This window comes from Erpetoichthys calabaricus, chromosome 1, assembly GCF_900747795.2.
Source record: "Erpetoichthys calabaricus chromosome 1, fErpCal1.3, whole genome shotgun sequence".
Classification (NCBI taxonomy): domain Eukaryota; kingdom Metazoa; phylum Chordata; class Cladistia; order Polypteriformes; family Polypteridae; genus Erpetoichthys; species Erpetoichthys calabaricus.
Window position 1 is genome coordinate 277,019,601 of NC_041394.2, and position 19,277 is coordinate 277,038,877.

The window sequence follows — 19,277 nt, forward strand, 5'->3', positions numbered from 1 at the left end:
CAACTGCAAGTCAAAGCCCATGACTGAATTACCAATCAAGCACTGATCTTTCAGCACAGTCGTGCATGCCCCATTTTCTGACATCTAATAGCATGCTGTCTGATGGAGCTCGCAATGAACAAAGTGTTAATACATGCAGTGAGTGCAGCTGCAGTCTTGACCCTTTCTTTTTTTCCTATTCTGTTTTACTATGTAAAACACAAGACATGAGTCAGACAAGCTTCTCTTCTATCAGTGAGGTTCAAACCACTCATACTCCTTACTCCTTGTTACTACATTTGCATTGTACTTTCAGATGAGCATTTATTTGTTGACAGCTCTCCTGCACACATAGCATGGCCCTCTGACTAAAGGCAGAACCAGACCTGTTAGATGTTACCATAGTGAGTCGCTGGTTGTCATGTTAGCCGACTGGCTTCACAGAAGTTTGTTGATGACTGCCTCTGACTCACTAAGATTACGTAAATGAAAGCTACGACTGAAAATTGCTGGAAAAGTTGCTCACATGAGCTTTAGTCATCTCTTCTGTAAGACCGATTTTTATTACTCACAAAAATTTAAACAGGCTTCCTCCATTATTATTCCATTAATGTTCAAATCCACATACCTTGTTCAGGGGTGCTGTAAAACTGCACTTAAACTTTATTAATCAATCCCATGTGGAATTTCATCTAACCTAACCCAACCCAGCATTATTAGAAGCCAGGAGCATGGCACACTCACCATGAAGAAATTGGAGCACAGAGGAGGTGAAAATGCAAACTCTGCACAGGGAGACTTCATGTCAGGAACTGAATCTCAGACCATAGGCTACTTTTGCTGTCACTGACATTTTCTTAACCAGCATGCACCATAACGTGGAGTACAGGCAAGACCTGGCATAGCGTTTTGAAATAATGATGTGCGTGTGCGAGAGAGGCAGAGACAGATTCGATCTCATTCATGTGGTTACTGAAATATAAAATTAACACTTTCGCAAAGGTTTAAAGAAACAAATGTGCTTTTATTCAAGAACAAAACTGAACAACAAAAAATTAAAGTGACAACAAGACACTAAGAAGACATGATTCACCAGCGTTTGTGTGTCTGGTTATATCCCTTCAGCGATATCTTTAACAGGTTGTAAAAATTTACACCGGCTGTTACAGACTGAAATCAAAGGCTTCTTTCTTTTGGGTACATACACCGTCAGCACTGTGATGTCAGATCTAAACACTAGCGTAGCAAATTGCTTGTGTACTGAAGTGACTTTAGCTGCAGGTGGAAGTCCCATTTTACTTATGGTGCCAAGCACAGTTGCGTTGCAGTGCAGCAAATCTATTAGTCAGCGAAAGCGCTGTGAAGAAGCTGTCTGTTATGGTTCTGCCTTTGTCCGGTCTGATAGCATCTTTGATTCCCAGTACAACAAACAGTTCTGAGCAGGCATCAGCCACAGTGCTGCTCTTGTGAAAAGAATGGAGATAAATGCCATCAACTCAGAGGGGGAGAGGCAAGTTCGTTGTACCACATGAATGTCACCGAGAGAATAAAACTGAATAATAAAAAAACAAGTGTCAACTTTTACAAGTAGCCAAAATTTACACTGGGTGTTATAGACTCAAATCAAATGTATGTTTTTATTATATTGTAGAAATAATAATAATAATAATAGCAGCTTACTACTCAAAATGCGGAGTGCCCGGTCTTCAACCCGGGACCTTTAGGTTATAAGGCTGCAGTTCTTACCTCTGCACCATTCAATAATATGTGTAAACTCCCTGTCGATTGACATTTGAGCTTGAGTTTTTAACTCATTGACAGCCACATGTAAATCGAATGCTTTTTCTTCTTTGGTTATAATCTTGACTAAAAGCACACGTGTTTATTTGATATTTGGACTAAAGTCTTCACACATTATACACCTTTCATCATTATTAGTATAACATGGAAAAAGTTTCTGTTTTAGGTATGTGTTCAGCATTTCTCACATTTCCTTTCATCCTACACTTACCTACATCTTTGTAAACACGGAAAACACATGAAATGCATGTATTCTAAATAACGATATACTGTATTATTTACTCTATACAACTCCAGGAACCTCACATGCAGATAAGGAGCCTTGGCTTGAGTTTGTTTGTAGGCTTCAGGAATTCTAGTGTTAAATTAGGATAATTTGGGACATAGGGCCAAGACTAGCACAAGAAACTAATGAGCTGCCTATTTTAATTATCATCTCAGTGATTATGAAGAATTTCACAATGATTACTGATAGAGATACTAACTAGCATTATTCAACTTGAACAGTTTCCAGTTTGGGGCATTTCCTGGGACCTTTAAAAGGGAGAACTGTAGTCATCAGTTTCACTAGGCCCTTAGAATATGTTATTACATTTTATCTTTCTCCAATAAACAAGTCTGTTCTTCTGATGCACCTGTGGTGGTGCTAACAGGTTCAGTTCTCCATAGTTAGCAGAAGTGCATAGAGGCCAACAGGAGTTTCCCCCGATCAGTGAATACTTTGAAAGGAGTCAGCATTCACAACAAACAGTGAAGTTATGGAAGCTTTTAACACATGGCATCTAAGCATGCATTGTGTTACGAGAAACTGCTATTCTGCATTATGTGCTCAGAACTACATGGCAGCATGGCTTTTGTTTGCAGACTGCTTATCCATGTATGATGCAATTTGTCTTAAGATATTCATATCCTAACTAATAGTGTTCTTCAGAGTTAAATTATTGTCAAATCAAGTCAATTCAAATCAAGTGGATTTATTCTCATACCATCTGTACACAGTATTGAAACATTTACAGTAGTGGCATGAAATAACATCCCATAGGACAGAGGTGCAATATACAACACAGGACTATAACATATTTAAAAATAAATAATAGGTAAGTGAATAGATGCACATCATAGAACCAGATTTCAGTGTCCATTCAGTACTGGACTACTAGAAGGGACTAACCAAAAGCTTGACTGCCAGAGTATTTTGTAATGACCTACTTTACCAATCCTACACATCCCCCTTTCGGTGTTTGATTCTACCATACTGACTCTTCCTTTTGCCCTTAACTGGAATAAGTGGGCCCATAAAATAAGAACCAAAGTTAAAAACATTTCTGAGTGAATTATAAAGTGCAAATATATAGCTCTTTGTCATCACCATCACAGGGTTGAATACGAAAACAAAGAAAAGGATCTGCGTATATTTATTCTAAGAAACCCATTATTTCCATGACTGTGAATTCAATGAAGAACTTTCTCCTAACTGTTGCATAGTGAAACCACATATGAAGTGGTTCTTCAAGGATGACAGCACTACAAAAAAAATGTATTCCTTTATTTTGAGTGTCATAATATTGATAACCATTCGTATTTTTTCAATCCATGAGTGTCGTAACAAAAGAAGATAGTAACTTTGCAGATTAATCATTTTAAATAAAAGATCACACAGTAAAAAAGTGAAGAAAAAAAACAGTGGCAGTTCATTAAATAAATTGTAATCTATCAACCAGAGTCTTGCAGAAAACTTTTGGGAACCTGGTCCATTTCTGCAGACCAAACAGTTATTATGACTCAAAGAAAGAAAGCAAGAGCACTGTCAGACTGGAATCATTGATGATTACAGTTAATTCCACACCCTCTCTTTCTCCAATGATGTTTTGTCTAGTTTAGCTAAACAATCTAAAACAGCTGTCAAATTTATAAAAGTTAAGAGTGTCACTCAATGTTTAAAAAAAAAAATAAAAAAAATTAAGATAGTGCTAAAAGTACCTAAGTATAAAAAGATACTACAACAAAGCATGTTATGTATGACAATTTGGAGAAGATGTACAGTGGTGTGAAAAACTATTTGCCCCCTTCCTGATTTCTTATTCTTTTGCATGTTTGTCACACAAAATGTTTCTGATCATCAAACACATTTAACCATTAGTCAAATATAACACAAGTAAACACAAAATGCAGTTTTTAAATGATGGTTTTTATTATTTAGGGAGAAAAAAAATCCAAACCTACATGGCCCTGTGTGAAAAAGTAATTGCCCCCTTGTTAGAAAATAACCTAACTGTGGTGTATCACACCTGAGTTCAATTTCCGTAGCCACCCCCAGGCCTGATTACTGCCACACCTGTTTCAATCAAGAAATCACTTAAATAGGAGCTGCCTGACACAGAGAAGTAGACCAAAAGCACCTCAAAAGCTAGACATCATGCCAAGATCCAAAGAAATTCAGGAACAAATGAGAACAGAAGTAATTGAGATCTATCAGTCTGGTAAAGGTTATAAAGCCATTTCTAAAGCTTTGGGACTCCAGCGAACCACAGTGAGAGCCATTATCCACAAATGGCAAAAACATGGAACAGTGGTGAACCTTCCCAGGAGTGGCCGGCCGACCAAAATTACCCCAAGAGCGCAGAGACGACTCATCCGAGAGGTCACAAAAGACCCAAGGACAACGTCTAAAGAACTGCAGGCCTCACTTGCCTCAATTAAGGTCAGTGTTCACGACTCCACCATAAGAAAGAGACTGGGCAAAAATGGCCTGCATGGCAGATTTCCAAGACGCAAACCACTGTTAAGCAAAAAGAACATTAGGGCTCATCTCAATTTTGCTAAGAAACATCTCAATGATTGCCAAGACTTTTGGGAAAATACCTTGTGGACTGATGAGTCAAAAGTTGAACTTTTTGGAAGGCAAATGTCCCGTTACATCTGGCGTAAAAGGAACACAGCATTTCAGAAAAAGAACATCATACCAACAGTAAAATATGGTGGTGGTAGTGTGATGGTCTGGGGTTGTTTTGCTGCTTCAGGACCTGGAAGGCTTGCTGTGATAGATGGAACCATGAATTCTACTGTCTACCAAAAAATCCTGAAGGAGAATGTCCGGCCATCTGTTCGTCAACTCAAGCTGAAGCGATCTTGGGTGCTGCAACAGGACAATGACCCAAAACACACCAGCAAATCCACCTCTGAATGGCTGAAGAAAAACAAAATGAAGACTTTGGAGTGGCCTAGTCAAAGTCCTGACCTGAATCCAATTGAGATGCTATGGCATGACCTTAAAAAGGCGGTTCATGCTAGAAAACCCTCAAATAAAGCTGAATTACAACATTTTTGCAAAGATGAGTGGGCCAAAATTCCTCCAGAGCGCTGTAAAAGACTCATTGCAAGTTATCGCAAACGCTTGATTGCAGTTATTGCTGCTAAGGGTGGCCCAACCAGTTATTAGGTTCAGGGGGCAATTACTTTTTCACACAGGGCCATGTAGGTTTGGATTTTTTTTTCTCCCTAAATAATAAAAACCACCATTTACAAACTGCATTTTGTGTTTACTTGTGTTATATTTGACTAATGGTTAAATGTGTTTGATGATCAGAAACATTTTGTGTGACAAACATGCAAAAGAATAAGAAATCAGGAAGGGGGCAAATAGTTTTTCACACCACTGTATATTTTAAAGGACATTTATAGATATATTAATAAAAACAAAAATAAAAAATATACTCACAGTTCTATGACGAAGAGTTTGAAGACCCAATTTATCTGTCAACTCACTTACTGCCATGGCATTTGGCAAGTCTTGTTTATTGGCAAATATCAATAACACCGCATCTCGCAATTCATCTTCTTGGAGCTAAAGAAAAAAAATATGTTTTATAAACCAAGAGGCAAACCCTGGCACAGCTACTTTAGGAAATATTTTCACAGAATTGCCCACTATAATTTTTTTTTTTCCTTTTTCAATCCTACATGCAGCACGTGATTAATAATATCAAGATGCTTGACTTAACAAGTTTCTGTAGCCAGAAGGGGGTGCTAGCTACTTCAGAATGAGATTCTTTTAACCTCTTTAGTGTTGCATTTTTTCTCAAAACAACATGTAAAAAAACATTGCATTTATTAAATCTCAACTGTCTACAGTAAAACATGCAAAATACTAAAAGTACAAAGTCAGATATGTAAAAAGTATAATAATGACACAAATAATAATGATGAACAACAATAATACGAAATTAATGATGATGCCAATACCATATATACAGTCAAAATATGTCTTTTGTGTGGTATATATAAATTTAAAAAGTGCTTTGGTGTATGGTCATGTGCCAAACACTGTTCAGCAAAACAGTCTCAACAACAATTCTTTCGATCATGTCATCATCAAGAAAACTTCAAGTAGTAATTGGATCTCAGCTGTCAACCTTCATTTTTATTCCTAACTGCCCCACAAAATCAAAACAAAGTGATGCTGGTTTATTTGAAGCAGGGTCAACAAACTAAAACGTGAGCGTCATTTTCAGATTCATCATAATTTCTGATGAGAAGCTCCTCAATATCACTGTTCTTATCACTGTAAAGAGCGTGCAACACATGGGCTGCTGAAAAATGTATTACACAAGACACCATTATGAGGCTAGAAGATGATGCGTCTACACTGTTGCCCAGGTCACACTCTGGCCTGACGCTTACATAAGATAGGCCTATACCACTGACTGAGTAGTGTGCTCAGGACTAACGCTGTTGGCGCTTTTACAACCCGAGTAATAATAATAATAATTCATTACATTTATATAGCGCTTTTCTCAGTACTCAAAGCGCTATCCACACAGGGAGGAACCGGGAAGCGAACCCACAATCTTCCACAGTCTCCTTACTGCAAAGCAGCAGCACTACCACTGCACCACCTGTGAGGACAGTAATGCAAGGGCCTAACGCTTAAGCAAGACGCGTCTATTCACTTGCCTGAGTGACACGCGGAACTAACACTTTTAACACTATTTTCATAGCTCAAGGTAGTCCAACGCTAAGGAGGTTTAAGAATCCCTGCCAACTGATAATAAAAACAAATTTACAAAAGTTAAATGAAGGACTGCAGTGACCTAGATTTTATTTTTCTTTTAAGGTTGATTGCTTCGGTCATCAATAAAAATAGTTGAAAAACATCCATTTGTAAGTGAAAAAAAAAAAAAAAAAGTACTACACAGGACATTTTTTCAGATGGATTATATAGTACTAGATGCTCTTGAGCAACTTTAAGCAGAGAGCAGAAAGAGGAGTGGAAAAAAAATGTCTCACTATGAAGTGATGAAACAGTCATTTTCTTCAAGTAGGTAGAGTGGTTCTTTGCAAGTTACAATGCTTCTTTTTCATTCTATGGTACCTCTACTTTGCATAAAGAATTAACTATATGTTGTGCCTTTTTTCAAGTCCAATCTGTTTCTACCATTTTATTATTAAACTCTTTCATAAGGCTGCTTCTTGGCTGATTGCATAATCTCATCAACATACTAATAAATACAAATTGCATCATACAAAAGAGGGAGTTTCCTGTGTGTGCATATTATCTGTTCTACCAAATAAATCCTGGCCTTCAGGTACATTAACCACCACCAGCTTTGGTGCTTTATCATTGACTCAAGAAAAGTCAAATTTTCTCACTGGCCACACAGGACTGTAGAACAGCATCACCCACAACAGTTGTTCCATTTTCTGCCTTACTTCTGTGCCTCTTTTTTGCGCACTGTATTTTTTTTTTTTTTTAGGTTCTTCAGTTAGTATTAATTTTACATCTTTTCTATCAAGCAGTCATAATATTGCTTTAATATGTCAGTCTGTATATTTTTAACACAAGAATCTAAAATAGCTACTGATGACCTGGTTACTTGGTAGAATATCTAACAAAAGGAAACAGGTCTGTACTTTATAATGGAGAATTAAGCCAAAATAGAAAATGAATCATTTCTCACTCATTTACATTCACATAAGCTGAGCACAAACAACTCTATCACTAGTATCAAGATGCACCTGGACTCTGAGCCCCACTGATGTAAATAATTCAACCATCATACAATAGGATGGGTAACTACAATTTTAATTAATGTGTTTGTATTCCTTTCCTTACTTGTACCTACTAGCAGCACAGAAAAATGTAAACATGTGGCCTTAATGGCAACTTGCATTTTAAGGGTATGTGTTTACATTTCAATAGACAAACTTGAAAAGTTGCTGGGTATGTCTTCAATCAATCACAGAAAATTTCTGGCCTGTACAAACCTGTTTGGGGTCTACGTGAACATTTGTAATTAGGCCCAGGAAATAAAATTTCTTGATCTCAGCAAAAAACTGCACTTCTTCATTTAACCTATTGACTGTCAACCATATAAGGTAACTGCCACAAAAACAAGACACACTCTGCTAACGAGCATTAGGATGAAGAACATTTCCAACACCCTCTTATTTGCCCAAGTGAATGCTTACAGTGCTAATAATGAAGTGAGGTAAATTTACTTGGGGAGTATGACCAAGCTGGTCTTTTTTTAAGGATAAATAACAACCAGTAATTAAGATATATATATATACACATATACACACACACACATTTATGGTACAGAGTCCAAACCCTGAAAAAATATGTCAAAATAATACGAAATATCCTGTGTTCTTAACAGCTTCTTCAATTATTTTCTTTCTATGGTATAGACGGGTACTTTACATGACCAGCACCATAGAAGAAAGGAGCACTTCAAATTCTGAGCAAGCCAGAGACATTTCAGTGGAAGCTGAGCCATTTTACTTACTCAGCGAAACTTTTACTTTCAATCCCAATGAACAGGAAAGTAATATCTCCCTATTAAAATCTGGCACTGTAAAAAAATACAGATTTTTATTTCATTAATTGGATATTTTATAATCCTATGACTAACCTCAAATCACAAAGTAATAGGAATAGTAGATTTGGCTTCATCAATAATCTAAACAGATTTGAAGGCCACCAGAAAAACATTTATAAATGAAAATGCAAAATGAATGTGCTATACATTGAATATACAATTATTGTAATTGAGAAGTTCAATTCAACTACAACACAAAATACACAATCAAAATACAGACTCAAAGTGAAAACAAAATGTCCAGTATGCAGTTTAACCCATTAACTGATACACAAACATAATTTACACAAAAGAAATCTATTAAGGCTGCTAGTTTAATTCAACACAAAGAGCGTAAATGGATAAATGAGGGCTTAAGACGCACAGATTTCTCAGTTCTGGTAGGAATTAGTGGTTAGTAGAGTTATCCGAGTACTGCCAAAGAAAAATTTTTTTTAGATTAAAGTACAGAATTATTACGTTTAGCAACACAGTAAGTCACTGCATGTGTTCCCAGTCCACCTGCTGCTTGTCCACTCTTAAGCTATGCAGTGGAACAGTGAACAATATGTGAAACATTGCTTAGCAGAAGACTCGTTTTGCCAGGGAGGCTAGAGGGCATATTACAGCTAATGCCAAGAAGCCCTTTTCACAAAATTCAACCATTTGCAAACAACAGAGCTACCATTACCTGTAATTTATTTCACATTTAGATGTAGTAGTAGAAAATCAAATTAAAGTGCTGAATGTCTCAGTATTGACTTTTGCTGATTGGTTATTCTTAAATATCAATCTGAAAACTCATTACCCAACAATGCAAGTAAGCATATTTCATAAGGAAGCTGTGGGGTGCTTGAATGAAAACTAAACACAGTTTATATATATATATATATATATATATATATATATATATATATATATATATATATATATATATATATTTCAGCATGTCTGTCTGTTGGTTGGTTGGTTGGTACATTTACATCAGTGTTTTGATTGGCTGAACGAAGCACTGGGAAGCGAGTGACCAATCGGATTAAAAGAAAAGCTGAAGGAAGTCACTCGACTGAAGAAGACGAAAATGCAAAAAGAAATAAGATTTTGGATATTTCAAGTGCTCAAACTACACCTCAAGAATTGCCAAAAACGAAGAAACCAAAAAGAATTTTTACTGAAGAACAAAAACTGTGGAATAAATAGCGACGTGCAGTACGACAAGCAGCAAAGAGTGTTCAAATCTCGCAGCAGAGACAAAATGAACGCCAACGAGTTGCAGCTTACAGAAGCAACCGCACGGAAGAACAAACACAATTGGTTCACGAAATTGACCGTCTGCGATTGCAACAAAAACGTTCTACTGCCACTGAAATTGAAGTTGCTGAAAGACGTGAACATGAACGGCAAAGACAACAAGAAAGTCGGTCAAACGCAACTCAAGTTGAAATTGTTGAGAGAAGAGAACAAGAACGCGGATGCCGGAACAAAGTTAGGACCTAACACCACCTACTGTCCGCCTGGTTTCGAATCCCGATTCGTCGTGTGGCACAAATAACAAAAAACATTTTATTACTAAATTTAATCATGGTACAAATAATTTTGCACTTAATGACTTTTACCCTGCAACACTGATAAAAGTCGCCTGCAGCCCGTCCTTGACGGGCACAACTACCTCGTATATATGAATTGTTTCATAGCTTTGACCATGTAGGTGAACACTGCACCAAACAAACCCAGAAAACAGACATGATAACAGGTACTATTGCTTCTACTATGTAGCATGAAGATGCACAGTATATTATGAATATAATCAAACTACAACAATGCACATATGGCAAGTTTTTGAATCCCAATGGCAGGGCATGAGAGGACTCATAGCCAAGGTAAAACTGCAAAGTGCGTACTTCTTTCCATACCAGTTTCAATTATTATTTCAAATGGAATTTTCCTATCGAGGATATAAAAACTGACTCAAAACAAAAAATAGGAAATAAATAAATAAATAAATGTTTATTTAAGGCATAGACATTACAATCAATGAAATATTAACATGAAAGTAATAATGTGAAAGTCAGGTTTAAATAATCAAACTTATTCACTTTTAGTGTCTTGACAAAAAAAAAAGACATTTGTGAAGCATAAAAACTTCAAGGTATGCAAATATGCACAATGGTAAAACATATACTTGTGTTCTTACCATTTTCTGCAGTTCTTCAGCAGATTCTTGAACTCGTTCTCTATCATTGCTGTCAACTACAAAAATAAGGCCCTGCAACAAGTATAAAAATTAGAACTCAAATAGAATATAGTATTCAACAATATGTTTATTGAAAATCTGTTAAAAGAATACAAGTATACATTAAGGATTTCATTACAATGCATAAAAAAAACGAATCAGTAAGCCGTCCAGTGCTACATTTAATTTAAACTAAATCAGATACCTCATAATTTATTTAGAATTCAAATAGGTTAAATTAACATTGTGCCCAATTTTTGAAAAAAACTTGTTGATATCACATTGTATCATGTTGAGAAAGCGAACAGGTACAGTATTTGCATAATAATTGAGCAAATATGAATATTACATGTAAGAACTGCTGAGAAAACAAAATAAAACTGGTCAAGTGTAAGATGAAATTAAGGTTATTCACAGACCAAAAGTAAAATGCTTTTATTGAAATTAATTTTGAATCTTGAAACTCCTGAAAGTATTTGTAGAACGAATGCGAGTGATAAGGATGGCTCAGAACATAACTATCCTTGTTATCTGCCTAATGAGATTTCTTGCTCATCTCCTTCCAAAGCAAAACCCCACAGTGCTGTTTTAACCAATTTGTTGGCAATATGTTAAGTTGCCAAAGAAAAAGAAAAACAGTGAAAGAATAAGCAAATACAAAAAAATATCAGAATTTATATATACACATAAATTAAAGTTTATGTGTTGGTATACAATGGTTTTATACATTCAAATATATTAGATCTAAATCCAAATTTGTATAAAATCTGTGAATGTGACCATTCAACTCTATCAATGATGCTCCTAAAGTTGCTAGCAAAACATATCTATTAGACTATTTGCCAATTTGTTTTGCTAGATGGCTTATAAAAAAATTAGTCTGTTTTCTCTTGGGGTTTCCAAGTCTTGAGGATAATTAAATGAAAATATAAGATTTTCAGGATCATTTATTTCCATGGAGTCTTTCTCAGAAAATAAATAATCTTTTAGTAAAGTTGAGTCTCCTACTGAATTCTCTCTCTGTAAAGGCTATGCATAATGTCATAATTATAAATTAGCAGGCTATTTCCGACTGCTGACTCTAAATTTGTCCAGCATGGGCGAGTGTGGACATTTGTGTTTGTGAGTTCTGGAGTGAACTGGTGAACCTGTCCAGGACTGTTTCCTGTTTGCACTTGGTGTTGCTAAATTCTTAAGTCTATGAAAATTAAAGTTCCCAATATTTTGTGGAAATTTTGTGGCACTCAAAAATTTTCAATACAGTCAGGATAAATAGCCGCTACTGGTAAATTGGACAAGATATTTACCAAAGATGGATGGAGATCTGTTAAATAGGTATATGATTCATGTATGGTAAACACCATAATTAATAGTGTATGTGCATATTGTTGTAAAACATGCTTGCATAGTTCACTACTTAATAAAATGTGAAAATTTCATTTACATTCTGTCTGCAGCACACTGTTTCATCTGTTTTAATTCATATAAATTTTTTTGGTTTGGTTTCTTTTATTTGGGTCTCACCACTGTTTTGTTCACAGCCATTACAAAGCAGATGGGAATGTGCTTATGAATGTTCAGTCTCTTACTTGAAACTGTTTAGGAATAATTGACAACATAAATATCTTGACAAATACAGGTGCTGGTCATAAAATTAGAATATCATGACAAAGTTGATTTATTTCAGTAATTCCATTCAAAAAGTGAAACTTGTATATTAGATTCATTCATTACACACAGACTGATGTATTTCAAATGTTTATTTCTTTTAATGTTGATGATTATAACTGACAACTAATGAAAGTCCCAAATTCAGTATCTCGGAAAATTAGAATATTGTGAAAAGGTTCAATATTGAAGACACCTGGTGCCACACTCTAATCAGCTAATTAACTCAAAACACCTGCAAAAGCCTTTAAATGGTCTCTCAGTCTAGTTCTGTAGGCTACACAATCATGGGGAAGACTGCTGACTTGACAGTTGTCCAAAAGACGACCATTGACACCTTGCACAAGGAGGGCAAGACACAAAAGGTCATTGCTAAAGAGGCTGGCTGTTCACAGAGCTCTGTGTCCAAGCACATTAATAGAGAGACGAAGGGAAGGACAAGATGTGGTAGAAAAAAGTGTACAAGCAATAGCGATAACCGCACCCTGGAGAGGATTGTGAAACAAAACCCATTCAAAAATGTGGGGGAGATTCACAAAGAGTGGACTGCAGCTGGAGTCAGTGCTTCAAGAACCACCATGCACAGACGTATGCAAGACATGGGTTTCAGCTGTCGCATTCCTTGTGTCAAGCCACTCTTGAACAAGAGACAGCGTCAGAAGCGTCTCGCCTTTGGACTGCTGCTGAGTGGTCCAAAGTTATGTTCTCTGATGAAAGTAAATTTTGCATTTCCTTTGGAAATCAAGGTCCCAGAGTCTGGAGGAAGAGAGGAGAGGCACAGAATCCACGCTGCATGAGGTCCAGTGTAAAGTTTCCACAGTCAGTGATGGTTTGGGGTGCCATGTCATCTGCTGGTGTTGGTCCATAGTGTTTTCTGAGGTCCAAGGTCAACGCAGCCGTCTACCAGGAAGTTTTAGAGCACTTCATGCTTCCTGCTGTTGACGAACTTTATGGAGATGCAGAATTCATTTTCCAACAGCACCTGCACACAGTGCCAAAGCTACCAGTACCTGGTTTAAGGACCATGGTATCCCTGTTCTTGATTGGCCAGCAAACTTGCCTGACCTTAACCCCACAGAAAACCTATGGGGTATTGTGAAGAGGAAGATGCAATACGCCAGACCCAACAATTCAGAAGAGCTGAAGGCCACTATCTGAGCAACATGGGCTCTCATAACACCTGAGCAGTGCCACAGACTGATCGACTCCATGCCACGCCGCATTGCTGCAGTAATCTAAGCCAAAGGAGCCCCAACTAAATATTGACTGCACATACTTTTCATGTTCATACCTTCAGTTGGCCAATATTTCTAAAAATCCTTTTTTCTGCATTGGTCTTAATTGATATTCTAATTTTCCGAGATACTGAATTTGGGACTTTCATTAGTTGTCAGTTATAATCATCTAACATTAAAAGAAATAAACATTTGAAATACATCAGTCTGTGTGCAATGAATGAATCTAATATACAAGTTTCACTTTTTGAATTGAATTACTGAAATAAATCAACTTTGTCATGATATTCTAATTTTATGACCAGCACCTGTATATTGTCAAAATTATCAACAAATGACAAATAATTTAGCCCATATATAGTATTGCCAAAACCTAAAGCACTACTTAAAACAGCACATTTCCCATTTAGAAAAGAGAAATAGGCCATCGTGCACTATTATTCCTGTTATTAATATAAGCCAGAATCAAGATAAAAAGCTAGTAGATGAACAACAGTAAAGTTGCTGATTAATAACAGACAAAAATCTCAACAGTCTATGTATGTAAGGATACCCAGTACTTTTAAAGTCTACAATGCTAATTAAGATTATAGTAAGAGAATTAGTACAACTGTAGAACACAGAATAAAAATGTGTATTATCTATCAAACATATTAATGTTAATATAGCATTAGTAAAGTCAAACTGGAACACTGTCAACTTTAAAGTACATAATTATTTCTTTAATCAACTAACAACCCCCCGACTTTTGCAGAATCTAACTAAAGAAACAAAAAAATATACATAGATATTCAGGAAGGGATTAAAGCCTATCCTAGCAGCATTGGGTACAACTGTCAGATTGTTTAAATAATAAGTACCTCCCCTGATAAATATGATATTTAGTGAAAAACTATTAAATTTAATAATGAAGGTAACTGGAAGGTATTACATTAATTATATGTGAATGTTCCCACTGTTCCAAGACCTTTAAATTTATATAGTATAAAAAAATTAATGGATATGCTGGATTTTACACTTAAGTATCACCAACTGTTATATAGCACTAATGAGACAAGGAGTACTGTTAAAAAAATCTAAATGTTATCCTACTGCTTTCTGTATTTAGTGCATATTCATGCCATTTACTGCAGTAGCTTATAATATTGGGATAATATATTGTATATGGTGCCATCTGATTTATGGTACTGTTATTAAACTTACAGCTTAATTGTGAAAAATTCTAGCAACCGTGTTGCGCTACAGTTGTTTACCACTATGCATCAAATTTACTGAACATGTAACCTAAATTTTCACATTAATATTCATGCTTTGTTTTACCTGTGTATTTTGAAAATAATGTCTCCAAAGGGGTCGAATTTTGTCCTGACCACCAACATCCCAAACTGTGAAGCAAATATTCTTATACTCCACAGTTTCTACATTAAAACCTGGAAACAAAATAACATTTTGTAAGAAAAAAAAATTATCATATGCTAATATGTGCATAAAAGCAGTCTTCTTATGGCTTTCATTTATAAAAAATACAAAATCAATATGAGCAACACAAAAACTAATTTTAAAAATTAGGTTGTCTTCTATAGGGGGGAAAGATCACTAAGTTAATGACAAAAATATTATCGAACTAATATTTAACACATACGCTCATTGTTTCAAAAGAAGAGATGCAACATGTCTGTTAGATGAGCACCTCCTACACATTACCTGCTCCTTAGCGAATGTCACATTAGGCTAATTTAGGCTTGGCAACTGCAGTCTCTGATCTCATCAACAGAGAATGTCAACTTACACAACTGCAAGACAACTTCTCTTTTTCCGAGAGCCAACAACAGGCCACCTGATGGAGCTGGTGCCATGCCACATTAATGTATTATACTTCCAGGTTGATCACTCATTCGTTGTTGGTTCTCATGCGCACAGGCCCTGTCAGGTCGAGTCAGACTATGCGATTAAGGCCATGTTTATGCTTCACGTGATGTGACACATGCTCCAGCGGACGCTACTGCTAAGCAAACATTTTACTGTTCATTCTTGCACACGTACTTTACATAAATCTGGAAGATTCCACCAGGTGGCATTGCGAGATATCATCACGGTGAGAAAACGTTCGGCATCACTGTGTTGTGAATTGTCCGAAACATCCATTAAATTCCGAGGACACCTTGCTGCAATCTCTCTGAAAAGGATGTTTAATGATTAAATCCATCAATCCAGGGATGGGGCATCAGCTCATCGCAAGGTGAATACAAGCACTCACGTACACTAGCATCATTTTAGCGTCTCCAAATCTGCATCTTTGGAAGGAAACCGGAGCACACCGTGGAAACTGTGCAGGAAAACAAGCAAACTCCAGCAGGGAACACCAGTGACGTGAGTCCTTGTGAGAAAGCAGTGATACCCCTTCGCAAACCATGTCACCCCCCCTGTGTGCAATTATTAACAGTATTCATTATTTAAACGAAATTAACGATTTCTGTAAAATGTAACATACATACTTTAATGGATTTCATCATGAAAGTGATATCAAGTATAAATCTTAGGATTCTAAATGTGCAGAGAGTTGGAATATCAGACATTTAATGTGTTTTGTGTGGTGATCTATTGCTGCTTGCCTCTGCTGTCAGTTCAGGAGGAAGCCCCAGAAGCACATAGCGATTAACAACTGGGTCAGTTTCAAGATGACATTTACGATGGTCCACTTTAATGATAAAGTAAACTACGAGATTAAAGTGGACATTGAGATTTAAGCCGAAATTTCCACTTTATTCACAAAATAGACCTTTTCACTTTATCCTTAATTTTTTTCTCAGTGGCTCAAATACAGTGCTGTATATTCTGTTGGTGTTATGAAGGTGCAAAAAAAGACTGCACAGAAGATGGTATGTGAAACTTTTAAAATGTATCGTGTCATTACAATGGGGAATATGTGACGCTTGAATATAAAAGCACCACAAATGCATTTGTATGCCAGCATTTTGCTTCACCACATCGAACCATTCATCAAACATCAATCCTGGAGTATCCTCAAAGCGGCTTTCTGTCACATGTAGATAGTAAACAGAGACTCTGACGTCACATTTTGACTTTTATCATACTGCACCCCCTGACTTTTTGCTGGGACTGCAACTCACGTGCGTCGCATCAATTTCTGAGGACCTGCTAAGAGGACGCGTCGAATGAACGCTGGAAACGGGTGGCAGCCATGATGTGTGTGAGTACGTGTTCTGAGGGTGAAGTATAAATGAGCCCCAACAGCTACAGGACCATGCCAGGATTGCCTCAGATTCATTAGGATAATGTAAATTAAGTCTCTAACTGAAAATCGAAGCAATGGACGTCTACCGCAACATCCATTAGGTACAATATAGGTGACAAAACACATGCATACATTAAGCAACTGTATTTAGCTTGGTTACTCAGTTACTACGTTGCACAAACATGCTGCTCATTCTGTAGAAGTGCTGTCAAACTCAAAGGGTAGACCAGTACCATGAAGAAGGGAATTTATCCCAGAAAGTTCAGCTAAATAACAAATACAAAACACACTATTCTGAATGATTCCATTTGGATAAAAAATTCTAAATGAATAAATAAGTTAAGAAACAATAAGTAGTAACTGGGAGCAGAAAATATAGACGAAGATGTTTGTTGAAATACAAGAAATGAAGGAACAGATGGTGAAGGACACATCCCTAGAGACAGCAGTAACAGAACAGCACAAAAAAGTAGTGTTGAAAATAAAAATTACCACAAAGCTGCTTGAATCCCTTAACACTAGAATCCCCAAAGCCTACAGAAATATTTCCATTGCAAGGCCACTTTAAATTCCCTTATACCTCATCAGCAGCATCTTTGTTTTGCAAATGTGTCAATCAGCATAAGCAGCAAGCAGCCTGTTATATCCCCCACCGAGGCAGCTGAAGTCAGAGGCAAAATTCTCAGAGCTAAAGTCTGTTTATCTGGGAGTAAGGTTTCTGGAATTGTATAGGGTAAATAATATATCATTATTTGGAATACATACATTTCATGTGTATTACATGTCTATAATGATCTGTGCAAATGTAGGATGACAGGAAGTGTGAGGCAAGAAATGTTGAACACATAACCAAAACAGAAGCTTTTTCATGTTAAAGTAATAATGACAAAATGCTGATGAGAAGTTTATAATGTATGCATGACTGAAGTCCAAATATTAAATAAACACTTTCACAAAAGGTATAACAAGAAAAAAGTGCACTTTTATTCAAGAATATAACCGAAGATAAATAGTTCAATATACATGTTACTGCCAATGTGTAAAAACTGAAGTCCAACTATCAATCGATATGAGGTAGACCAGTCTGCTTGGCTGGTGTAGAGGTAAAGACTGCTGCCTCATAATCAACAGGCTGTGGGTTCGATCCCGTGTCCTCCTCGCATTTACCATTTTGACTAGTGAGCTGCTATTATTGTTACTATTACAGTATATAATAAAAACATACATTTGATTTGAGCCTGTAACAGCCAGTGTAAATGTATGGAACTTGTAAAGTTATCGCTGAAGGGATAAAAGCAGACACACAAACGCAGCTCAATCATTTCTTCTTGGTGTCTTGTTGAGCAAACAGACACCACAGTGTCTATGGTTGATGTCACTTTTCCTCGCACATGGGTATTCACATCAACATGTCATTTGAACAATTTTTTTTTATTCAAGAATCTAAGAATAAAACCAAAAAAAATTATTCAAATGACATGTTGACATGAATGTCTGTGTGCGAGGAAAAGTAACACACAGGACGTAACAGACACACATCAAATGTATGTTTTTGTTATAGGATAATAATAATAGCAGCTTACTACTCAGAGTGCTAAATACAGAGAAGACACAGGATTTTAAATTATTACCTCGCTAAACAGTAACTTATCCACTGCACCATCTGCGCAGATCCGTGACGGAGCAGTGTTACCACTGTGACAACTGGTTGAAAATGAAATGCGCAAACACACATGTAAGACAACGCCTTTTATTGTGAACTGACTGATAGGTGGGCTTCACTATTATGTCAATTGAGCGATTTCTTTTTCTTTATTCTTGAATAAAAGCAAACTTTTTGTTACACCTTTTGTGAAAATGTTTCTTGGATATTTGAGCTTCACACATCCGACACTTCATGTCAAAATTATGTTATTATAACATGAAAACGTTTTCTGTTTTAGCAGTGTGTTCAGCATTCCTTGCCTTGCATTTTCTCTGTCATTCTATATTTACACAGATTGTTGTAGACACAGAACACACATGAAATGTATGTATTTCAAATCACGGTACATCATTACTTATATAATTCCTTTCAAATGCATCTCCAGATAAACACCAACACAGACTTGAACTGTGTGGATTTCAGCAGGAAGATGCCATCATCTGACTGAATGGGGGGTGGGGAGTAACAGGCTATGTTCTGCTAAACCACACATTTGTAAAACAAAAGCGGGCTATTAGTGCAGTGATAAGAGGCTACAAGC

At 36.5% G+C, this 19,277-nt stretch overlaps 1 protein-coding gene across 1 annotated transcript in view; it reads right to left on the minus strand.

The window, feature by feature from the left end:
- LOC114662062 (ADP-ribosylation factor 4-like) overlaps positions 1 to 19,277 on the minus strand; it is a 35,492-nt gene that overhangs the window by 4,179 nt on the left and 12,036 nt on the right. The window contains exons 3-5 of the mRNA XM_028815379.2: positions 15,096 to 15,205; positions 10,834 to 10,905; positions 5,498 to 5,623 (exon numbers count right to left, since the gene is read on the minus strand). Coding sequence (XP_028671212.1) covers positions 5,498 to 5,623; positions 10,834 to 10,905; positions 15,096 to 15,205 — 308 coding nt within the window. The remainder of the gene's footprint in view (positions 1 to 5,497; positions 5,624 to 10,833; positions 10,906 to 15,095; positions 15,206 to 19,277) is intronic.